The sequence below is a fragment of the Plecotus auritus genome (assembly GCF_963455305.1).
Source record: "Plecotus auritus genome assembly, chromosome: 9".
Lineage (NCBI taxonomy): Eukaryota > Metazoa > Chordata > Mammalia > Chiroptera > Vespertilionidae > Plecotus > Plecotus auritus.
Window position 1 is genome coordinate 149565671 of NC_137783.1, and position 23861 is coordinate 149589531.

Sequence of the window (23861 nt, forward strand, 5' to 3'; positions counted from 1 at the left end):
GCTGGAAGACAAGGAGACCCTGTCTGTGGATTCATGCTGAGAGGCAGGGAAGGCGTCCTAGACACTCATGGCGTCACTGTGCCTCATTTTGCCGGCAAGGCGTTGTTTACATGTCCCAAGTCAGAGTCAGCGCCATCCATCCCTGTCCCTAATGCATTGTCCGAGGCTGAGGAAAGGGATCTATCAGCTGGCCTTTGCGAAAATAGCAAACAGGCCTCTGTGGCTGCTGGGGCTGCCGGCTCTCTATCAGAGAGGGAACCGGGGTGGGAATCTCGGGGTGATGCTGGTTGCTTTCCTCTCACTCATCTCCCCGTCCCTGAGGGCAGAAAAGCAGACTTTTGCTCATGTGCATCACCTTCACCCAGCAAGGAGCGAGTAAGCAGAGGCTGGCAGGCTCCATCAGGGAGATCCACCGCGGCCAGGAGCTGCCCAGAGATGCTCAGCCAATGCGGCAGAGCACAAGGGTTTTCCTAGGAGCCTGGTTTGGTGAACGAGGCCATCAGAGCTTTTAAGGAAGATTCTTAGCCAAACTGTCTCATAACCAACCTGCAGGTTTTCTCCCGGCCAAACCTGGGATTCTGGAAAGGCCTAAGGACGCGCCAGGCAGCCGGACCCTCTGGTTTCACGTGCGGGGGGGAAGTGGGGTTTGATGAGGGAAAGGCTGGGTGCTGGATTAACCATGCGCTGGGAAGACTGGAGATGCTCTGGGAGGGAGGCAGTATTTTTATTCATCTTTGTGTGTGGGGTCCCAAGCCTGGCATGGCAGGGGTGATTGTGTATGACTGAGCTGTGGACTGAGATGCAGGGCTCTGTGGCTCTGAGCAGCAGTGTGATGACCTGTGCCCTCTTCAGCCACAAGAGCCCCTCATGACCAGCCGCTTCAGACCCAGCTCTGCCTGCTGGCTGATGTTTCTGTGCCTTTAATCTCAGTGCCGGCAAGAAGTCTACTGTCCCTCTCCTCCCCTGGTGTCCTGCCTGGGACCACCTGCTGCCTGCGTGCCCCAACCTGCCTGCCTGTCCTTCTGGCCCCAGAGTGGCCGGAGGCCGGAAGTTGCTCCACTGCAGGCCACCCCTTCCCCTGATTTCAGCCTTGGCTGCCGCCCAGGCCTCCAACGATCTGGTGCCGAGAACTTTGTATTCTGGGGCCAGTGACTTCGGGCTGAGCAACTGGCTGCCTGCAGGCTCCCTTGGCAGAAGCTGCGCTGGGCTCCTGGTGTGGGGTGAGTGCTCTGGGAAGGGCACAGCCCCGTCTCTGGGTGCCTGAGTCAGGTGTGGGTCTCAGGTGGGCGCTGTCCACGAGCGCAAGCGCTGTGTGTGCAGGCCGCTGGTCCCAGGAGGCCCACTGAGTGCCCTGCTCTGGGGGGTGCTGGGTGGGCGGGGGGGGGATGGGGTGGTGGTGGTGGTGAGAGCAGTGCAGTGGGCAGGGGTCTAAGGGTGGGGACGTGTGGCTATGCTGGGGCAAGGGTTCCTGTTGTCCCCTGCACTCAGCTGGGAAGAAAGGCCAGTGGGAGGATAGTGAGAGCAGCTCTGGCAGCTCAGTGGTTCCCAGGGTGACCAGCCAAGATTGGGGGTGGTGGTACCTGATTTTACAGATGAGATGAGGCCTCAGGTGCCCAGCTGGGGAAGGCAGAGCCCTGGGGCACAGCCAGGCGGGCTGATTCCAGCCTGGGCTGGGCTGTCCTCTGTCCCACTTGCCCCACTGCCTGACTTCAGCCCAAGGGCCGTGACCTTTCCCTTTCTCTGACTCTGCACCCAACGCCTACATTGCTCAGGTCACAAGTCCAGCCTGCCTTCTCCCTCGGCAGCAACACAGGGTCCCATTTTAGCGTATTTCCTTGGGTTGGTGCTGACCCAGCCAAGGGGAATAAATATTTTAGAGGCTCTTGAGAGGTTTTGCAAAGGCGTTCCAGGGAGCTGCTGCTCTGATATCCAGACAGCGCCTTCTGGGCCTGCCTCGGTGGGGCCTCCAGCACTGAATTTGGTTGTTTCCAGCCCTGTTGCTAAGTTAATAGGAAAAGTGGCCCCTCACCATTCTCTTCGGACTGGGATGATTTCCGGTGGGCGGACCTGTTAATGGTTTATGCGCCCCGGGTATCTCCCGTTCTGCTGCTGTGTGGTCCTGAAGGAGCCCTTTGCCTCTCCTTGTCTTTGCCTGTGTGGTAGTCTGGGCTCTTTCTTCTCTGCCCTGTCCCTACAGATCCCGCCTGCAGGCCACTTGGTGCCCAGGAGGAGGGTGAGATTTGCACCCCATACCTGCTCTCTGTTGTGTGTGCCATCGACTGCCAGGGCCTGCCTGCCCCCAACTGCGGGGCCAGAAAAGACTCTCCCTCCCAGTGGGCAAGCTATCCCGGCAGAGCTCAGGATCAGGCCAGCTGCTAGTTGGCCTGTGAGGGGGAGATAACGGGGTGACATCTGCAGTTCCCTGGGATTTAAGTAAGGCGTGAAGGTCGATGTGTCCAGCCCTGAGCACCGATTGTGAGCAGGCACTGCTCCCACACGTATCTCCTCCACCAGTGTCTTTTCACTTCTTATTTTGAAATAATTTCAGACTTTCAGAGAAGTTGCAAAAGCAGCACAAACAAATCCTTCAACCCCTTACCCAGATCCCCCCAGTGCGAACATTTACCACATTTGTTTCATTATTCCGTTTTCCCTGAACCGTTTGAGTGTGAGCTGCAGACATGATGCTCCTAACCCTCTATTTAAACACTGAAGTGTTTTTCCTAAGAATGAGGATTCTCTCTGACATAACCGCGGCACAGCAACCAGGAAATGAACATTGACACAGGCCTTATTTAAAGTTGGTCAGGTGTCCAAGGTCCAATCCAGGATCACACATGTGTTTCCGTGTTATGTCTCTGTAGTCTCCTTGAACCTGGGAGTTCTTTAGTCTTTATCTCTCATGACCTTTGACATGTTTATTTTGTGGAATGTCCCTTAGTCTGGGCTTGCCTCATGTTGTGTCCTTGTTAGATTCAGACTGTGGTCTGGCAGAAAGGCCCTGCAGGTCCTCCTGGGCTCCTACCAGGAGGCACACGATGTCCATCTCATGCCAGTGATGTTCACCTAGCTCACTGGGCTACTGTGGTGCCGCAGGCCTGTCCACTTTGAAATGAGTAAGTGAGCACGCGATCCCTCCTTGTAGAAGGTGAGCGAGAGCCCAGCGAGACCGGCCCCTGTCTGAGCAGCTGGGTTTGACCCCGGGCGCAGCCGCCCAGTCAGGGCTTGCCTTACCTCGAGCGGTGGCCCTGCGCAGTCCTTGCCTCGCTCTGCCTCTTGGAGCTAACAGGTCCCAGAGCACATGCTTCCTGGTTCTCTTCCTTCCTCTGGGGCAGCCCTTCCGTCTCCTTGGCTGGTTCATCCTCCTCATCCAGACTCAGTGTTGGGAGACCAGGGTGCCCACCTACCTCTCTAGTCTGTTCTCTCCTGGCCGATCTACTCCAGGTCCATGGCTTCAAACACCGTCCATTTGCCAATCACATCCAGGTTTTCTGCCTGCTCTGACCTCTCCTGGGGGCTTCATCCACTCCCAGCGGGGCCTGGTTCTCGAGTCCCTGCTGTTACAGGGAAGGGCATTCCTACCCACCCAACATGGAGTTTCTCTTTCCCTCTGCTTCCCCAATTCTGCCCATCCTCCATCGCTCCCACCCAGCCCAGAGGACTGTGCCTCCTCTCATCCTCCTTCAGCCCTCGCTGCTCCAATCCAGAGAGCTTCCCAGAGTGCAATGGTTACGCCCCTTCCTCCACCCCGTGGTGCTTGGAGGAGGAAAATGACAGGAGGCTGAGAGCCCAGCTGAGACCCTGTAGGCACCTTCAGCTCCACCTCACCCCTGGGCCTCCCCCAGCTCTTGGCCTGGATCTGGAGCACATCCAGCTCATTCTTCCTTCGGGCCTGGGCCACCACTGTTCCTGCTCTCCGGGCTTTCCCCCAGATCTGTGTGCGGCCTCCTCCTCCTGTTTCTCCCGCTTAGATGCCCTCGCGTGTGCCGCTCTTCAGAAAGGCTCGCTTTCACATCCAGCCCCAGTGAGCTCCCTTAATCCCACCCCTCCCCAGGTAATTCACAAAACATTACCTTTGAGGCACCAATCCTGATCTGAAAGGACCTTGTTTCTGTCTTTTCCCCCTTTCTCTGCTCCTTTCCCTGGTATACCTGCTGGGAGAGCAGAGGCCTTCATCGTCTTGTCCCGCCCTGGGCCGGGGACCGAGCCTGGCACCGAGCCGACGCTCAGCACCCGTCCTGTCTCCCTGGTCTGACGGCTTCCCTCTTCTGCTTTACTTTCCATTTATTTTCTTCTTTCCTTTCTATTTGTCTTTGTTTCCCCTTCTCCATTTCATTGGACATGATAAGACACTGAGGTTTTTGCAATATCTATTTTATTTATTAAATATATTTGTATGTTCCCTACTTAGAACAAATGGTTGAGTCAAGCATTTTAAACTTTACTGAGAAATAAATCGCATGGTTAGCTGGACACAGGCTGTGGGGGAGGGCAAAGGACTGAATGCCAGGCTGGCTGGGTAGCTGGCTGACTTTGAACACATCTTTTTAAACTTGTCTGGGCCTTGGTTTTCTTCTTTGTAAAACCAGGGGGTGGTTGACCTCTGAAGATGTTCTCGTTCTGGGATATACACTGCCCTCAGTTGGTTTTTAAAAAATCCTTTTTGTTGTGGTAAAATATATGTAACAGAATTTGCCATATTAACCATTTGTAAGTGGATAGTTCGGTGGCATTAAGTCCGTTCACACTGTTGTGCAACTATCACCACCATCCATCTCCAGAGCTTTGTCATCGTCCCCAACATAAACTTTGTCCCCATGAAACCCTAACTCCCCACCCCCTCCCGAGCCCCCATCACCAGCCCTCCCACTGTCTCTGGGTATGAATTTGACACTGATGCTTCGTACGAGTGGATCATGCGGTTTGTCTCTTGGTGACTGACCCGGCTTACTTGCCCTCGGCTGATTCCTTACTAATGTGTTCAGAAACCCTCGGTGGAAAGGAAGGCTTCCCGTAGACAGCGCCTGGGAAGGCACATGGGCATTTCTTTAATTATTGGCACCTGAACTCAGGGCGATAGGCAGAGCCACGCCCTGGGAACATGCTTCCCCAAAAAGGCTGGACATGTTATCAGCTGGGCCTTCATATCAGCCCAGGTGTCGGCCTAGCGGACTTTGATAAGTAAATCCAGGCAAGCGCCGGGAATGCTAGGGCCTACTCAAGAATGCAAATAAGCTCCTTTGATCCTAAGTTTTGGTGTTACTTCCTGGTGTTTGGGGGTATAAAATAAATGTGCTGCGTAGGCTCGGGGTCCCTGCCTCTCCATCAGAGGTGGCAGCGGTTCCACCCAGCTCCCAGCTTTTTAAATCTATCTCTGTGTCTTACTTTCTTTCATTCTTTCTTTTATTTCTCAATCCCTGTCCACCTCCACTTAGAACCGGTTCGTTCATCTCTCTTTCCGTGCTGGACGCGGAAAAGGGAGATCCCCGCCATATCTGGCCCCCGCAGCTTCCATTTAAAGAAACCTGCGCTTTAACTGCGCAGAGGCTGTGCTTCCTGCGGGAGCACATTGATGTGGGTTCCCTGGCCCATTGTTACCCGCACTGTCCAGCCAGCTGGAGCCCTGCGGGAGGAACCACAAGCCAGTGTGGCGGGAGGTTCTCAAATCTGGGCTGCTGCAGCCAGCGAGAGCACTGAAGGGCATTGCCAGTACGCACACACGCACGCACGCACGCCTTGGTCACGCAGGGCCTCTGGCGGGCCTTGAAGCTACTTTAAGAGCTTGGCATGTTGTAAACGCTACAGTGAGTTAGGGGGAGTTTGGGCTCCATTGGGTTTGAATTTGCTCCCCTCCCTCTGGCCAGTCAGCCTCAGGGAAGGAGGAGGCTGATGGTGCTGGCTTTCACCTGGGGCTGCACTGGGCTGCGGTGGGACCTTCACTCTGCTTGGGGTCCTTCCATCTGAGGCCGCTCTACTCTGGCTCTGACGTCCCTCCCCAGATGCTGAGGTTCAGAACCATGTGTGGGGGCCTGAAGCTCCTGGGCATCCGCCGAACCTCCACCGCCCCCGCTGCCTCCCCAAACGTCCGGCGCCTGGAGTACAAGCCCATCAAGAAAGTCATGGTGGCCAACAGAGGTGAGCACTGTGGGGCCAGGGAGAGGAGCCGCCTCCACCCAACTCCCCACCTCACGTGGCATCTGCTTCTCTTAGGACCCGGGAATCTAACTTCTCCCGTGCCCCCACCCCCAGGTGAGATTGCCATCCGTGTGTTCCGGGCCTGCACGGAGCTGGGCATCCGCACTGTGGCTGTGTACTCCGAGCAGGACACGGGCCAGATGCACCGGCAGAAAGCAGATGAAGCCTACCTCATCGGCCGTGGCCTCGCCCCAGTGCAGGCCTATCTGCACATCCCCGATATCATCAAGGTGGCCAAGGTGAGCCAGGCCAGGCCGGGGCCTCTTAAGGGCCAGGGCTGGGTCCTATGCCATCCCCACGCTGTTCCCATCCCCACGCCAGCCAGCAGTTAAGTGTCTGGATGGGTGGGCGGGGGGATGGATGGATAAATGAATGGAGCAAGTGAGGTGGGGAGGCACAAGAGCCACAGGGTTTGGTCGGGGGGGGCTGTGAAGGAATCTGAGGGGCACACCACTCTTCTGCCCCCAGGAAAACAATGTGGATGCGGTGCACCCTGGCTATGGGTTCCTGTCGGAGCGTGCGGACTTTGCCCAAGCTTGCCAGGATGCCGGGGTCCGGTTCATTGGACCGAGCCCAGAGGTGGTCCGAAAGATGGGAGATAAGGTGGAGGCCCGGGCCATCGCCATCGCCGCAGGTGACGTGCAAGCAAGCCGCGGGGCCCTGCAGCTCCGCCGGGGAGGGGACTGGCGGGTTTGCAGGGATTCCAGTTTGTGACAAAGCCCCACCTGCCTGTTTCTCAACAGGTGTCCCCGTGGTCCCTGGCACTAACGCTCCTGTCACTTCCCTGCATGAAGCCCAGGAGTTCTCCAACATCTACGGCTTCCCCATCATCTTCAAGGCCGCCTATGGGGGCGGGGGGCGTGGCATGAGGGTGGTGCACAGCTACGAGGTGAGCAGGAGCCAGGGCTGGGAAGCCGCCACACAGCCTGCTGGCTCCGGGAGTGGGTCGGGGTCACGCAGAGGGGCCCGGTGTCTGCTCAGCCTCCACCCGCCCCCAGGAACTGGAGGAAAACTACACCCGGGCCTACTCGGAGGCTCTGGCTGCCTTCGGGAATGGGGCGCTGTTTGTGGAGAAGTTCATCGAGAAGCCACGCCACATTGAGGTGCAGATCCTGGGTGAGTGGGGGTGTTCCCGGGCCGCAGCACTGGCAGGAGCCAGCAGGCCTGGCCTTTGGGACGGGCCAGGGGCTCTCCCTCAGGAAGACACTCCCCGATGCAGGTCAGGGCCCGCGGCCTTGGGCGGCCGGTTCTCCCTGGCTGCCCAGCACTGGAGCGGGCACTGATGGGCCTCCTAGATGTGTGAGATTGTCAGGCCTGTAGGGGGTGTTTACCTTCCTCGACAGGGGACCAGTACGGGAACATTCTGCACCTGTACGAGCGAGACTGTTCCATCCAGCGGCGGCACCAGAAGGTGGTCGAGATCGCCCCTGCTGCCCACCTGGACCCTCAGCTTCGGACCCGGCTCACCAGCGACTCTGTCAAACTTGCTAAGCAGGTGAAGTGTGCGGGCTCCTGGGGACAGTTGCCCACATAGAGACAAGGAGCCTGGTCCTGCAGGCTCGCTCATGGCCAGTGGTCGCTGGGGTCTAGTCGTGGATAGTCTGCTGGGGAGCAGGTAGGCCAGGGTGACAGCTCTGGGAGGGAGGGACTCTGTTGGAGGACAGAGGCCAATGAGGAGTCCTTGGGTTATCAGAGGGCAGGCCCAGAGGCCAAGCCTGGAGTCCAGCAAGGAGGAGGAGGAGGGAGAGAGGCCTCGGACCAGCCCTCAGCACCCCGTGCCCAGATCGAACTTCTGCGTGGCATCAGCTAACCCCTGGAGCTGCAGGAGTGAGGTTCAGGGATTCTGTCAGGATCAAGAAACGTTACTGAGGCATTTCTTCCTCACTTACCGGTCCCCTGCGTCACACTCTTGCAACCCTTTTCTCCTAAGGTCCTCCTCTGCCAGTCTTGGCTCTGCTGGGTCGTGGACGGGGAATGCTCCCCAGCAGTGGCCTGCCCCTGAGCCTGGCTCGAGGGAGCACCTGCCATGGCCAGACGGCTCGCAGCAGCCCTGCTCTCTGTTCTTCTGGGCCCTCCGACCCCGCTCCCCCTCAGAGTCCAGGCATCCTGCCCCCAGATCTGCCTCCCCTTCCCAGAGCCCCGGCCAGAGCATCTTTTCAGATCTGTGTCCCCCCAGCCCCACGCGGGCCCTGGTCCTGCTCTCCTTCAGAGCCACGCTCCCTCGGGCCTCTCAGGCAGCTGGACCCAGAGCGGGGACCCCGATGGTTCTGTCACCTTCCCCAAACTGAAATCCAGGCTCAGCGCTCCGCAGTGAGGCTTTCGCCACAGCGACTGTGAGGCAGTGATTTAGGAGGAGAGGTTTGGGTTATTTCGTAAGAGGGCTGTCTTTGCCTTGATTTATTATTATTCTCATTCCAGAATAGCTTTGAGGGAGCTTACTGAAGTCTAGTTTGTGGTTTTGGGAAGACAAGAGTGAAACTGGAATCAGGGTTGAATTTTGAGTTAGAATCATCATTGGTTGATTTCCCTCAAATAGCATCTCTTTGGGTAGTGACCGGAGGTGATGACGAAGCAAAGAATAAGGAGGGTCCAGGAGAGGCCAGGGTACGCATGGGTGGGGCCTGTGCCCGAGAGCAGAGGAGGCTGCCGGGGAGAGGGCGCCACGCCTGGGGCCATGGGAGCTGTTGATGTCCCGCCCAGATAGTGAGTGCAGCCGCCTGAGGCTGCTGGGGGCTCCCGGGGAGACCAGGCAGGGGCCCAGCCGTGTGCGTTGGGAGCTTCCATCCCAGCGGCAGGCTGGTGGGCTACCGTCTGGTGGGCAGGCTGCGCTGCAGTCTGTCTTCTTATGGAACCCAACGGCGAGGGCTCCCATCACTACGCCTGCTTACGCACGTGGCCGCCCACAGGTGGGCTACGAGAACGCGGGCACCGTGGAGTTCCTGGTGGACAAGCACGGCAAGCACTACTTCATCGAGGTCAATTCCCGCCTGCAGGTGGAGCACACGGTCACCGAGGAGATCACCGAGTGAGCGTGGGCCGGGTCAGGGGCCAGGGGCCAGGGCAGCGGTGTCCTCCGGGTTTCGTGTAAAATCCACTCCAGTGGCTGCTGGGAGCAGGTGGCAGGGAGCTCAGCTCACTCACTCTCCATGGGGTAGAGAGCAGTTGGGGATCTAGTTACTTTTTACAAAATGATAATAAAAGCATTACAGGGTTATTGTATCAGTACAAAGCCGCACAAGAAATGACTTAGAGCCCCCCCCTCAGGACTGGGCACTGAGGAGGCCCCCGAGCTGTAAGACACAGCCACACGGGAGGAAAGTGTTGATCGTCCCCGTTTTTTATTTATTTATTTATTTATTTATTTATTTATTTATAAATATCAGATCTTTTCTTGATCTTTAGTAGTGTTGGGAAGAATCAGAGATAGACATTAAGCCAGTGAGAACCACAATGAACTCTCTTTATTTTTATTTTTTAACATATCTTTTATTGATTTCAGAGAGGAAGGGAGAGGGAGAGAGAGATAGAAACATCAATGATGAGAGAGAATCATTGATTGGCTGCCTCCTGTACATCCCCCACTGGGGATAAAGCCCACAACCCAGGCATGTGCCCTTGGCTGGAATCGAACCTGGGACCCCTCAGTCCGCAGGCTGACGCTCTATCCACTGAGCCAAACCGGCCAGGGCTCGCCCCCATTTTTTAGATGAAGCCGAGGCTCAGAGAGGTTAAGAGAGTTGCCCCAGGTCACACAGCTGAGACTGGAAACCCAGGTTAAGTCTGTTAGAAATAATTGGTTTCTTTCCATCTTTATTTCCTTTCCTATGTAAGTAGTTTGATACAATGGCAATTTTTATTCTACTTTTTAAACTCAATATTTTTGAAGACATTTCCCCAGACCATTGGACTTTCTGAATACTTTTAGTGGCTGCATGCTATTCCATCATCTGTGTAAGTCATAACTTATTGGCACAGTCCTCTGTTACTAGTGAGGTGTTTCCAGCTTTGCGGTTAAGAGTGTGTCGGTAAACCTTTGTGCCTAAATCTCTGCCTACCCCTCTGAAGAGGTCCAGAATTGGCACCTTTAGTGGCATTACCTGAGCAAAGGTTAAGCAACATCTCACCTAATTAGCTTTCTCGATTGCTTGTCCCAATTTGTTCGCCCACACCCACTGAGTATAGACATTTTAAAAAACTTGTCCACTTTATAAACAATTAAAATAATCTTTCATTGTTTCAAGATACAGATTTTGAGCCATTTACATGTTAAGGCTGGCTTGGAGCCAGGCCGTCTCGCTATGGAACTTTCCTGACAGTTTCTCCTCCGAACCCTGCCTCCACCTGAGGTTGAGGAAGCTGTGTGAGGTGGGGAGGGGGGTGCCTGCCTTTGCCCAGGGGGTGCACAGAGGCCCCCAGACTCCTTGTTCTCTTGAGATAAAGACTGGATGGAGACCGATGCTCCAGGCTCAGACTCTGGCCCCACACAACTTTTCCCATCGCGCTGCCTGCTCTGCCAGGAGGGAAATCGTGGCTTGCTTGGCAGAGGGGGCTTGTGTCAGACAGACACGGGCTGAGTGCAGGTCCCCCCGCCCCCTCACTAGCTGCATGGAGCTCGGTGAGCTGCAGTCTCTCTCCCCCTCGGGCTCCCCTCTGGTAACAATGGTGGTGACGCTCCGAGCATGATTGTGAGAGAAAGCTGAGAGGCACACACCATCCCACTGCACGCAGATGTGGGCATACGTGTGACCATCGTCACGCTGTGGGTGATTGAGCCGGAAACAGAGCTGGGAGCGTCTGCCGGGGTCGTTCCAGGCTGTCCTCACCGCAGCCTCCGTGACAAATGTAAACACAGGTTTTTAAGCAGCTGCTCCACGTGACTCCTTGCTGTCCTCAGCAGCGTAGCCGTCATGAGGCCAGTTATCACTGCGCTTGGAGAGCTCTGCTCTGCGGTCAGGGGCGGAGGGTGGCGTCCTGACCACAGCACCCACCTGTGGGGACCCTCCTGCAGCTGTGGTCCCATCTCCAGGAGCCCGGCCTTCACAACCCCATTCTCTCGCAACTGCCCCCCAGCACACCCACCCAAAGGACTCCAAGAGCAGCGTGTCTGAGGCTTCAAATCCAGGCTTGACCAAGGGGGATTTTGGGGGCAGCAGGAGGACCGAGAGACCCCAGGGAGAAAGGGCAGTACATGAGGAGGGGCAGTTTGGGGGGTGCAAGAACAGGTGGATGCAAAGAGTTCAGCTGCCCCTCCAGCTGCCCGTTCTCCTTATTCAGAATGTGCAGAGTAACAGGCACAGGGCAGGGCGCTGGGCAGGCGGGAGGAGCAGCTGCCCAGGCTGGTGAAGAGTCTGGAGGAGCTGGGTGGGCTGCGTCTGTGTGTGGACTGCCGCCTCGTCCACCCCTGCCTCATGCTCTCCTCTTGGTGCTGTGTCCCTTCCCTGCAGTGTGGACCTGGTCCACGCCCAGATCCATGTGACCGAGGGCCGGAGTCTGCCCGACCTGGGTCTACGACAGGAGAATATCCGCATCAACGGCTGTGCCATTCAGTGCCGGGTCACCACCGAGGACCCCGCCCGCAGCTTCCAGCCAGATACTGGCCGCATCGAGGTAGCGTCCACATTCTGACATTCTGACTGAGCAGCCGGGGGTCTCTGCCTGTGTAAGGACTCTCGGGCCAGACTGCTTCTGAGGGGCACGAAGTGAGGGAGCACCCTCTCTTGGGCTGGTCTGAATCTGGCTGAGAGTACATGGATCCAGGCCTGGTCCAAGAGGAAGGGAGGAGCACGCTGGGGAGGGGCTGCCATGTACACAGGCTGGTAAGCCAGTGGGCGGATCATCAGAACAGGGAGCGGAGCAGCTGGTGGAACCAAAGGCAGGGTCCCCAGAAAGGAGGCCCAGGTCCTGGACTCTGTTCTAAGAGCCCAAAGACAGAACGGTGCTGCTGGCCACTGTCCTGCCTTCAGAGGGGTGTGGCTGGCAAGACAGCACTCGGGGTGCAGTGAAGGATTGGGGCCCTGAAGTCCCAGCAGAGGGGCCAAGCTGAGGAAGGGGACCATCAAGGATAAATGAGAGAGTTGGGGGAGTGGTGGAGGGCAGGGAGGAGGCTCATGGTGGGAGGTTGAGGAGGGCCCGGGCAGGCACCCCGCATCTGGACCTGCACCTCCTCCAGGGACACTTCCTGCGCCTTCTCTTTCTCCTCACATAGCCATCTCTCCCCTCCGCCCTCCTGGCCCCCTCCCTGGCTGAGGGCAGGAGCCCTCTGACCTGCTCGGTGCCTGTCCCCTGTCCCCGCCCATGCTGGCTAAGGCTCCCCATCTGGCCTGCGCCTCCCCGCCCCGGCAGGCAGGAACTCAGACTCTGCTCCGGGTGCAGGGCGTAGGGCGAGGGCGAGTCTGAGATACTGGCTTCTGAAAGCCCGTAGCAGGGCAGGGGGGGCGCTGTCTGGTTCTGAAAGTTGCAGAGAACCGGTAGGCTCAAGGCCAGAGCGCTGCCCACACTGCTGTGCCCTCGGCCAGCAAAGGGCAGCCCTGCCCTGGACGCTGCCTCCCTCCACCGCCCCTTCCCAGGCCCGGCTCCTCCGAGCCTGGTTTACCACAGAACACTTTCAGCTCTCAGTTCCTGCTCACAGCTGAGTGTTCACCTTTAAATATTTTATTAAGTTCCTTTTTATCAGACACAGGCCCCTGGCCCTCAGAAGTGGAGCACGGCGCAGTGGGGCTGCCTCCCACTCCTCGTCTTCCTTACGTGTGCCTCACAGCGTGCCCCCACCCCCACCGTGGACTGCATGTGTGTGCTGCTGTTACTCCAGACACCCCAAACCTCTGTCCCCCACCCTGTGGTCCCCTATCCATTAGCCTGTTTGGAGCCCCTATCTGTGTCCCCGGGTCGGCCTCTCTGACCCGGTGCTCTCTCCCCTGCTTCCCTCCGTGGGTACAGGCAGAAATGAAGCAGGACTTCGCAAGCCAGAGCTGGGATCCCTCCTGCGTCTTGTCCAGCTGGGGCTGGGGCTGCATCTTGACTGGCTTCTGACCAGTTCCTGGCCCCACTCTTCTCCCCACAGGTGTTCCGGAGCGGAGAGGGCATGGGCATCCGCCTGGACAATGCTTCCGCCTTCCAGGGAGCGGTCATCTCCCCCCACTACGACTCCCTGCTGGTCAAGGTCATCGCCCACGGCAAAGACCACCTCACAGCCGCCACCAAGATGAGCAGAGCCCTGGCTGAGTTCCGAGTCCGAGGCGTGAAGGTGAGAGGCTGCAGGCCCTGTCTGCCTCCGCTCGTTCCCATCCGCTCCGCCCTTCCTGTCACTGCATGTGGGCTCTCCTGGCTGCGCTCCGTCACTGCTGCTGCTGGGCCCCAGCGTCTCTGGGAGGCGGCCTTGTTCTGTGGACCCCACACGTCTCCCGCCCCTCCTGGGTGAGATCACCTGGCGTGTGTGTTAGTCCACCTTCTACCTGGCCTCCCTCCTGGAAATCCTGATCCCACGTTTGGGTAGGGACCTCGGAGCCTGTGTTTTGAGCAGCGTTGGGTGCCTCAGGGACGGCCAAGCAGGGAGGCTGCCGCCAGAGGTGTGAGCACAGGGCAGGAGGCGGCCGGGGGCTGCCCTGAGGCGGCTCACTGTGGGTGGCCAGGCAAGGGCCCAACAGGCCTGTTGGCCTCTTGGTCAGGACCGTTCCTGGAACCTGTAGCTAGAGATGAAATCGCAGGCACGTGCTGTCTGTCCTTGAGGTCAGACACTGCCCCAGAGGCGGCAGGACCAGGCTCTGCCCGAGCAGATCTCATCCCTAGTCTCACTGAGGGGCGTCCGCCAGACAGCTCCACTCACCCCCTTCTGGGGGCTTCCGAAGGATGGCCACTCACAGCAGGGGGCGCCCACTCGGCCTGCTGCGCCCGAGGGGAGCAGGGGGCAGGGGTGCTGGCTGGGCCCTCCGCTTCGCGTCTCCTCAGTTGCTCCCAACCCTACCTGTGGTCCAGGTGGGGTCGGCGTGTGGGCAGTGCTGTCCTCGCAGCGCCCTGCGTCACTTCTCCCCTTTGGGCAAAAGCACGCGGGAGGGGAGGAGGGAGGGAGTCTGTGCCTGGCGTCTCCACAGCTGACAGGGAACAGGTTCTCCAGGCGCTAGGCCGGGGGCTCCGCACTTTCCCGTGAGGTGCCTCAGGGTTCCCGTCAAGGGGCCGTTCCATGACATCGTGTGCCCCCTTTCTCACCGGGGGAGCTTGGTGTTCCAGGCATGATGTCCTGGGCTGCCTCCGGTTCCAGGTGGCCGGTGCACACCATGACCCCAGTGGGTGACCCAGCTACCCCACCCCTCACCTGCCTGGGCCATAGGACCACCTGTCCTTCGGCCTGGAGGACCCAGTACCCGAGAGCCCCGGAGATGGAGCAGGAAGACCAGGGCCGTGAGAGAAGGCGGAAGGCCAGTGCAGGACACGGACTTCTGGTTCCTGGGGCACCAGTGTCTTCAGATGTGCACCCAGACCTGGCCACTGGCTCCCGCCACGCCTCGAGCCTCCGCCAACCCTGCACTTGCGGCCCCGCCTCCGCCGCCCTGGTCTCTGTCCAGGCCTGGCGGGGCGCACGCCCCCTTCTCTCTGCTGAGAACCTTGTTTCGTTCACTCAAACCAGGGTCGCTCTGGGGATCCATCCAGGTATGTGTTCCGGGCTGGGAGGGCAGGCACGTGTGTCACCACTGCGCAAACCCACACCTGTGTGAGCTTGGCCTGCACACGTGTGAGCACACACCTTACCGTGCCAACTCTTACCAGGCTGCTCGTCAGAAACACCAGGGCCTCCCACAAAAACGGACACGTACCCCCAGGCACCACTGCAGGTCCTGGGGTGCCAGCCCGCCTTTCGTGGTGGAGCCCGGGCACCTGCACCTTCTTGAAGCATCTGGGTGCGCCTGGCGCTGGGTGGAGCAGCACAGGGGCCGCAGCATTTGTTCGGAGCTCTATTCCTCCCAGCCGACGCCCAGGAGCAGCGGTGGTTTGGATGGCTGGCAGGGCCTGTGCCTGGGGCCAGAGGAAGCAAAACAAGGCAGCCACCGGCGGACTGTGGCTCCGCAGCATGGGGGCTAGAGCAGGGCTTGGCCTGGCAGGCATGGGGGCACCCGTGTCCCTAAGGGAGGTGTGACAGTCTTTCCAGCCCGCCCAGAACAAAGCCTGGGGTGTCAGTGGAGCAGCTGGGGCTGGCTCAGGGCCTGTAGCACTGGCAGGAGCCTTCCCGAGGGTGTGGGCAGTGAGGTTCCAAACCCGTCCCAGTCCCTCTGGGATGACGCACTGCAAACCCCTGGGCGATGGTAAGACTGTCACAGGCCGCAGGGACTTTCTCACTGAGCTGTTAGCGATGTTGCGAGCTCAAGTCCCTCTGCCCTGAAGGGTTGTGCCATCTCCCACCTGCTCCTGTGGCCACTCTGTGCCCTGTAACATCCCTGCCACCATGAGGACGTCACAGCCTGCCCACAGCCTGCCCGGAAGGGTGTGCTGTCCTTACAGCTGCGGGTGCAGCAGAGGGCTCAGACGTCCAGTCCACGGCGCCAGGGGCCGGACCTGGGCTCACCCGAGTCAGAGCCGCCAGCCGGAACACTCGGCCTCAGGTGGAAGAGGCGGCTGAGGGCACCTAATCTCCTTGGGCCCCCTCCATGGGACTGGCAGTCCCAGCCCTGTCCTGTCTGTGTGCCTCCACTGGCCCACACGTCCCCTCTCCCTCTCTCAGGATGACACCAGAGACTAGCACTGAGGTGTCCCCAACAATTTTATTATAAAGAAAAACAAGACTCCCACTTGGTGGCTGCAGCCCCTGCCTCGGTGGCTGTGAGCACCTGTCAGAGGGGCCTGTCCCCTTATGCCTGTCAGTGGGCCAGAACCAGGGAAAGGGCCCCCTGTCCTGCCAAGCACAAGGGGCCTGAGGTACCGAGGGTAAAAGTGGGAGGCATTCCCAGGCAGTGCTGACCCACCCAGGCCAGGTGGCTGCCTGCCCCCCACCCTCCACCCCGGGCTGACTCCCTTCCCATCATACCACGCTCTCTTCCAGCCGTTCTGCACTGCCCCCCATCCCCTGGCACCCTGCCCCAAGCAGTCCCCCGTGCACAGAGTGGCTCCGTCGGGCCCAGGCCCCACCTAGGCGCCTGGCATAACCATAGCACCCGCCCGTGTCTCCCAGGTCCAGGGAGCAGCTGCGCTGGGGGCGAGGGGGGGGGCTCCGTGGCGGGTGGGTCTTGGGTGTGGGGCTGGGGCCTCCATTGGTCTGGGATTGGACGTGGCTGAGCTTCAGGGGGAGGCGGCCATTCCCAGCCCCCCGGCCCCGAACCAGCAAGGCCACAGTGAAGACCAGTAAGGCAGCCACGAGGACACCCCCCACGGCCACAGTCAGGGTCCCGCCCAGCATGTGGGCCTGTGGGGCGTGGCACAGGGGCATGGCCGGCAGCGTTGAGAAGTGGGCACAGCCCAGCAGCTTGGTGGACGTGAGGTCAGAAGGCCCGGCGGCAGGTGACAGGGCCAGCAGGCAGAGGTCATAGTCGGCACCAGGGATCAGGTGCTTCAGCAGGAAGTGGTGGCTGGAGGCTGGGACGATCCTGCAGGCAAGGTCTGGAGGTCAGAGCCAGGGCCTTGGGGTCCAGGCCCCAGCCCCACCCCACATGACCTTGAAGCCCTCTTCACAGCCCATCCCCCACCACCCTGGGTTCCCAGGTCCCAGCTCTGAACACCCTCTTCTCCTGGGACCACAAAGGCCTTGTGTGTTCACTCAAGAAGATGGAGAAACCAAGACAGGCATGCGTGTGCATGCGTGTGTATGCGTGTGTGCGGCACTGGAGACAGTGCAGGGGGACAGATAGGTGTGTGCCCTGACACACAGCACAAGCTAAGGACGGGCGGAGAATCACATCACCAGAGATAAGTAATGTGTGTGGGGCTGGCCACATGCTTAATCACACACCAGCTTGGAGGCCTCCTGTGGCTCAGCCACATGGGAGAGACCGGGGGCACTGCCTCCCTCCTCCCAGCATTCCCACCTCTTCCTGGTCCCTGACCCTCCCCTCCCTCAAGGTCCCAGGCAGCTCCAAGCTGAGGAGGGGTGTGGAAGCCCCACAGACAGAGAAGGAGCCGAGTGGCCCAGCCCTGGAGGGGTGGGGCCGAGGCGCTCAAAGCGCATCCTCACCGGTAGATGAGGGTCTCATCCTCGCTGCTGTTGTACTGGATTTGGAACATCCACACGGGGTCTGCTGGCCGCCCAGGCCCCCAGCTCACCAACCCTGAGGTGGCGGTCACCTCTGTCACCTGCACAGTTGGCTCAGTCTCTAGTGCCCCCTCGCCCTCAGCAGCAGTGCGGGCTGAGGCAGCAATGTCCGAGGGCCCGGGGCGGCCGCCCTCCGCACTGCCATTCCCACCGTGAGGCAAGGCCAGCACCCGTAGCTCTACGTGGGCTGTGGCTTCACCAGCAGGGTTGGTAGCAATGCAGGTGTAGTCCCCTGCGTCCCCAGAGCCTGTCACCCCAATCTCCAGGGTCCCATTGGGGAAAGCCCGGGCTCGGGAGGAGTTGCCGACCAGCCGGTCATCAGGGCCAACCCAGTGCATGGTGGGTGCAGGGTCTCCGAGGGCCCGGCACCGCAGTGTGGCCCGCTGGCCCTCCAGCACCCAGAGGCGCTGTGTGTGGCGGGCGATGAGGGGCGGCTCACAGGAGAACTCGCCCTCGGGCACTGCCCAGAAGTAGCGGCCAGCCAGGCCAGGCGGGGAGGCGCACGTCTCCAAGTCGTCGGGCCGGGCCAGCCGCCGCAGCCACAGCAGCTCACAGTTGCAGTGCAGGGGGTTCCCGCTGAAGCTCAGCACCAGGGGGGCAGGCGAGGCCTCGGAGTCGCGCCCCCGGGAGAAGAGTGGGTCAGGTGCCAATGTGGCCAGGCGGTTGGAGGTGAGGTCAAGGCGGGAGAGCTGGCTAAGTTGGGCAAAGGCGCCCGGAGGCAGCACGTCAATGACGTTGTGGTCCAGGTTGAGGGTGTGCAGGGCAGGCATGGCACCGATGCCAGTCCAGGGCACCTGCCGCAGGTTGTTGTAGGAAAGGTCCAGGTCCTCCAGGCTGTCCAGGAAGTCATCGAAGGCCCCTGGTGCGATGCGGCCCAGCTGATTGCCACTCAGGATAAGGTGCTGCAGGTTGACGGGGCCCCGCAAGCTGCCAGTGCCCAGCTCCACCAGCCTGTTGCCATCCAGGTGCAGGGAGCGCAAGCTCTCTAGGTCCCCAAAGGCGCGGGCCCCGATGCGGGTGATGGCATTGCGGGACAGCGTCAGGTCCACCAGCCCGGTCATGTTGCGGAAGTCTGGTGGCCCCAAAGCCTGGATGAAGTTATCAGCCAGCCGCAGCTCCACTGTCCGCCGGTCCACATTGGGCGGCACGAACAGCAGGCCTCGGTGGGCACAAAGGGTGCTGAGCGACTCGGACAGGTTCTGGCAGACGCAGGGCAGTGGGCAGGCGGCCGCTCCACTGGCCAGCAGCAGCAGCAGGAGCGGTGGGGCCATGGTGAGTGCCCTGTAGGGAAGGGCCAAGGCCCAGGCACAGGTGGGGCTGGTGCAGGTGCCTAGGGCCCAGTCCCAGGAGCCAGCTTCCAGAGCCTGGCCTGGGGGGTGGGAGGGGGAGTCAGTCAAAGGTCCAAGGGGCCCCTCAGGGATGAGGGAAGGCTGGGGCCTGCAGGGCCAGCCTCCTAGAGTATAGGCCACATCTCCCAAGCAATTAAGGGGAGCACAGGCTCTGGGACAAGGTGAGGCCTGAGGCAGGAAGCAGAGGTGGGCATGAGAGCAGGGAGGATCCCTGAACTTCCTTTCCCTGGCGTCCCTGGAATTGTCAGCACCCCCACCACCCCGCCATCTCCTCCCCCACCAGGGAAGCCACCCCCAAAATCCCTCCCAGGTGCACTTCCCTCCCAAACTAGCCCCCACGCTGTGTCCCTAGGAGGGGGTGCTCACCTGGTATCTGTAGTTCAGGGGGCACGGGCCGGCCTCCCTGCAGGTCCGGCCGGCCCCCGACTCCAGGCAGCTCTCCCGCGGGGGTAAGGCCTGGGGCTGACCAGCCGCACACCAATCGCCCTCCGGCCCATGGCGCTCGGGCCCGGCCCGGCTCAATCGGTTCCGGCACCTTTTCCCCGGCTATGCTCGTGGCGGTGGCGACCAGCAGGCGAGTGCGCGCTAGCGAGCACGCGCGCGCCGCGGACACGCACGTGGAGGGCGGACAGGGAGGGGTGCGCAGGGATCCACCCTGGGCCGGATCCCGAGGTCACGGGGACACGCGCCCACGGGTGGCTCCAGGTCACACCCGAAGCCCAGGCCGGCTCCGGCCTTCCGCACAGCTCTCAGGTCCTGCCGCAGCGCACTCACCCTGGCACAGGCACGCGCGCCCCCGGACACCCTAGCGCCCCGGCATCCTGCACTGCACGGGCGCCCGCTGCTGCTGTTGCTGCGCAAACCGTCACACTGCAGCCCCCTAGACAAAGCGCCAGCTCGTGGGCCCCTTCACCATCTCCCAGAGACAGAGATGGGAGTCTTTGTTACATGTCGCTGGGCACCGTCCCCAACACACCCACACATGCCCACACATCCACGTCCCCGCACCCACAGGCAAGGCCGGGCGCAAACCCGCGCCGTTACTGGGACCCTCGCATTCACAGATACACGCTGAAGGTCATAGCCGTTCTGCATCACCAAGTCACGTGGAGGGTCCCCAACACGCACGGGGCTCTGGAGGGGGGGCTGGGAGGACGCCCCCGCCAGGGCTGCTTCGGGGTGGGGCCGAGAGGGCTTGGTCTCCGAGCTGGCGCCGCGCCCCCGTTGCCTGCCCTTCCCTCCCTCCCTCTTCCCAGGCTCCCCGCCTGCCCAGCAAGCTAGGGAGCCAACCGGGCTCCGCCTCTGGTCCGATTGGTCGGCGTGGCTCCGTTTCCCAGCAGGCAGGCGGAGGCACGCCTTTTGAAGCTGTGTGTCAATGGTCCTTGCTGGGCCCACAGCCCCTCCTTCCCCTTTGGGCCCCTGCCGGGCCATTTCCCTAGGAGAACGACCTCTCAGGCCCCTAGGAATCAGGTCTGGAAGGAAGGGGCAGGGGGACCCAGGTTGCCTGAGGACTAGGAGATACCAGGGAAGGGGTGACTTTCCTAACTGGGTGGACCACTACAAAGTACCAGGGTGCTGGACCTGATTCAGAACCCTCCACGCTCCCGCCCAAGCTTGGCTGTCAAAGGCTGGAAGCTGGGGTCTCCCCATCCCCAACAGGAGCCCCTTTCTAGGCTAAGCAGTTAGTCCCAGGGAGAGTGAACTGTATGGGGCTCAGTGACAGCACTGAAGACTCCATCCTGCAGGAGCGAAAGAAGCCCCCAGTGGCGACTAGGGAGAAGGAGGGCAAGATGTCTTGGAAACCCAGGAGAGAATGTCCAAGTAGAGCCATTAGCAAGAGAAGGGTGGGACAGTGCCCCCTGGATTTACCCACAAAGAGGGCCCTTCATGTGCATGTCACTGGGAGGTGGGTGTGTGTTGGAGGGAGGACCCTCTCTCAAGAAGCCTGACTGGGAGGGCAGGAGGGTGCTTCATGCCACCGAGCTATGGGAGGTGCTTGTTTTCCGGAGGGGGGAGGTGGTGGGAGTCAGCACTTGCTCTGGGGTGAGCAAGGAAGGAGGAAGTGGGCTCAGCCCCCTACAGCTTGCCAGAAGGTGGGTGGGGGTGAGGAGATGGGGAAATGCCACTCCACAGGGAGCATGGTATCCTGGGGAACTGGGAAGCTGGCCTTGGTGGCCCCTTCAGCTTCTTTCCCTGCCAAATGGTGACACCATCCCACCCACCTCTGTCCTGCAGACCAACATCCCCTTCCTGCAGAATGTGCTCAACAACCAGCAGTTCCTGGGAGGCACCGTGGACACCCAGTTCATTGACGAGAACCCGGAGCTATTCCAGCTGCGGCCCGCACAGAACCGGGCCCAGAAGCTGCTGTACTACCTCGGTCCGGCCCCAAGACTGCCCTGCCCTGCTCTCCTCTCCTCTCCCTGATGCCTTGCTCCTGGCCTCCTGCCCAGAGAGCTTCCTAGCACCCCTGTCCTCAATCTGGTCCTTCTCCTTTCCTTTGCCTTCCGGCCCAACCTCCTTGCTCATGACCTTAAAGACACCCCCTCCCCTTTTCTATCTGCATGGTCCTCAATACGTCCTCACTGCCTGGACCCAGGAGGGCCTGGCTTTGGAGAGGACAGGGGCCAGCTGGAGGACTGGGGATCCTGGAGGAATCTCTCCACCCCAATCCCACCTACTCTCACTCCTGCCCTCAACTCACTGCCCAACCTGCCCTGACCCATTGCTCACTCTCTCTACAGGACACGTCATGGTGAATGGCCCGACTACCCCAATCCCTGTTAAGGCCGATCCCAGCTCCACGGACCCCATTGTCCCTGTGGTGCCCATAGGTAAGTGAGACCAATTCTGCCAATTCATGGGGAGACAGAGGATGCCACCTGGAGGATGGGTACTAATGCCTGGTCTACCCTAGGCCCGCCCCCGGCTGGTTTCAGAGATATCCTGCTGCGAGAGGGGCCTGAGGGCTTTGCTCGAGCTGTGCGGAACCACCAGGGGTTGCTGCTGATGGACACAACCTTCAGGGATGCCCACCAGTCACTGCTGGCCACTCGTGTGCGAACCCATGACCTCAAAAAGATTTCCCCCTATGTTGCCCACAACTTCAGCAAGCTCTTCAGCATAGAGAACTGGGGAGGTAGGCTGGAATATGGTACAGAACCTGACAGGAATGGGGCACCCACAGAGTGGCCAGGCCATGGGAGACTCTTAAGAGAAGCTATAAACATTAACATTGAGGGAACCAGTGAGAACTGAACAAGGCACAGTGTATGTTTGTTCAGCAAACAGTGACTGGTGCCCACTCCCGCCGGGCCTGAGATCAGAGCGGTGGGGAAAGGTTAATTACAGCAGAGAATTGGGTAGGGACTGTCAAAGGAAGGACACAGAGCCTGAACTACCCTGAGATCACTGAAGGGAAAAGTCTGTGAAGGTCTTGGTGGGAACAGGAGGGACCCTGAGTTAGGGGCTGGTATTGGGGCCAGAGCATCAGAGCTGCAAGGTGTGGTGGGGTCCCCAGGACATGGGCTGACCTGGGGCTCTTGGTCCCTTTGCAGGAGCCACGTTTGATGTTGCAATGCGCTTCCTGTACGAGTGCCCTTGGCGGCGTCTGCAGGAGCTCCGGGAGCTTATCCCCAACATCCCGTTCCAGATGCTGCTGCGGGGGGCCAATGCCGTGGGCTATACCAACTATCCTGACAATGTGGTCTTCAAGTGAGCCTGGGGTTGGGTGGGTAGACACTGCATGACATGGCCCAGCACCTGCCAGGCCACACTGCAACGGCCTGCACTCCCCACAGCAGACTCAAAACCAAGATTCCCAGTAGCTGACCCAGTAAGGCCTGCTATTTGGAAATGTGTGAAATGTAGAATTATAGCCGGAGACCTGGACTGGCTTCTAGATCATGGCACAGTGGAGACCCCAAGCCGGCAGGTGACTTGTCCCAGGCCATGTGGTGTAGAGCTGGGGCTGTTCAGTGCTTTCTCCCTTAGCCTGCCACTCCTTTGCAGAGAATCCCCAGCTAATCCTTTTGACCTGGGCACTAGTGTAGGACACCTTTGCTCTGTGCCAGATGCCTCTGGGGCAACCCTGTGCAGACCAAGCTGCCCTGGAGGCCTTGTCCACAGTGTGGTGCCCACCCCTGCTCTGTTGGGACCGTGCCCTCTGCCAGGCCTGACTCATTCCCCAGGGCCCATACTGAGCCAGGAACCAGAGAAAGATGTGAGGGGGTGAGGGAAAAGCAGGATGTGGCTAACCCCTGGACTCTTCTACACACTCAGGTTTTGTGAGGTGGCCAAGGAGAATGGCATGGATGTCTTCCGGGTCTTTGACTCCCTCAACTACCTGCCCAATCTGTTGCTGGGCATGGAGGCAGTGGGCAGTGCCGGTGGTGTGGTAGAAGCCGCCATCTCTTACACTGGCGACGTGGCCGACCCCAGCCGCACCAAATACTCGCTGCAGTATTACATGGATTTGGCTGAAGAGCTGGTGCGAGCTGGCACCCACATACTGTGCATTAAGGTGCCTGGGCCCAGCCCACCTACAGCAGTCTCCCCAATTTCCCATCTTCCCTACCTCCTTACTCTGTTTCCCAACTCTCCCACCATGCACACGTCCTGCCCACTTCTTACCATCATTTTCTCCTCTTCCCCAGGACATGGCAGGGCTGCTGAAGCCAGCGGCCTGCACCATGCTGGTCGGCTCTCTCCGGGACCGCTTCCCTGACCTCCCGCTGCATATCCATACCCATGACACGTCAGGGGCAGGTGTGGCAGCCATGCTGGCCTGTGCCCAGGCTGGGGCTGATGTGGTGGACGTGGCATCCGATTCCATGTCAGGGATGACTTCACAGCCCAGTATGGGGGCTCTGGTGGCCTGTACCCGAGGGACTCCCCTGGACACAGGTAGGAACAGCAGCAGCCCATGGCCATTCCCCTCTCAAAGCCATAGCCTCCACCAGTCCCAGTAGTCTGACCTATCCTAGACTCCAAATGCTCTCGTCTGGCCTTGCTGTCCATCACTCCATTTTGAGTGGGACCTGAGCTGGTCCTGGGGTCCTGGGAGGAGCACCTGGGAGCTTAGCACA

General features: G+C 60.0%; 2 protein-coding genes across 5 annotated transcripts in view; one reads left to right on the forward strand and one right to left on the reverse strand.

Annotated features, from left to right (window-relative positions):
- Nucleotides 1–23861, forward strand: part of PC (pyruvate carboxylase) — a 66725-nt gene that overhangs the window by 40894 nt on the left and 1970 nt on the right. For all 4 annotated transcript variants that reach the window (XM_080642712.1, XM_080642713.1, XM_080642715.1 and 1 more), the window contains exons 3-17: nucleotides 6000–6135; nucleotides 6250–6434; nucleotides 6664–6829; nucleotides 6939–7084; nucleotides 7194–7311; nucleotides 7539–7690; nucleotides 9102–9220; nucleotides 11640–11802; nucleotides 13256–13438; nucleotides 21010–21154; nucleotides 21519–21608; nucleotides 21692–21913; nucleotides 22332–22488; nucleotides 23056–23296; nucleotides 23430–23679. In XM_080642712.1, the coding sequence (XP_080498838.1) occupies nucleotides 6000–6135; nucleotides 6250–6434; nucleotides 6664–6829; nucleotides 6939–7084; nucleotides 7194–7311; nucleotides 7539–7690; nucleotides 9102–9220; nucleotides 11640–11802; nucleotides 13256–13438; nucleotides 21010–21154; nucleotides 21519–21608; nucleotides 21692–21913; nucleotides 22332–22488; nucleotides 23056–23296; nucleotides 23430–23679 (2473 nt within the window). The remainder of the gene's footprint in view (nucleotides 1–5999; nucleotides 6136–6249; nucleotides 6435–6663; nucleotides 6830–6938; nucleotides 7085–7193; nucleotides 7312–7538; nucleotides 7691–9101; nucleotides 9221–11639; nucleotides 11803–13255; nucleotides 13439–21009; nucleotides 21155–21518; nucleotides 21609–21691; nucleotides 21914–22331; nucleotides 22489–23055; nucleotides 23297–23429; nucleotides 23680–23861) is intronic.
- LRFN4 (leucine rich repeat and fibronectin type III domain containing 4) lies at nucleotides 15926–19381 on the reverse strand. The gene is made up of 3 exons (XM_080642716.1): nucleotides 19141–19381; nucleotides 17348–18706; nucleotides 15926–16763 (listed from the first exon to the last, which is right to left on the reverse strand). Exons 2-3 carry the CDS (start codon nucleotides 18694–18696, stop codon nucleotides 16202–16204), a joined length of 1911 nt encoding a protein of 636 aa, XP_080498842.1. The 5' UTR covers nucleotides 18697–18706; nucleotides 19141–19381; the 3' UTR covers nucleotides 15926–16201.

Bases quoted from the DNA above. Each gene is read 5' to 3' on its own strand.
- LRFN4 (XM_080642716.1), bottom strand. From the start codon at position 18,696: ATGGCCCCACCGCTCCTGCTGCTGCTGCTGGCCAGTGGAGCGGCCGCC. The intron at 16,764-17,347 runs GTGAGGATGCGC...CCTTGCCTGCAG, and splicing joins GATGAGACCCTCATCTACCG to GATCGTCCCAGCCTCCAGCC.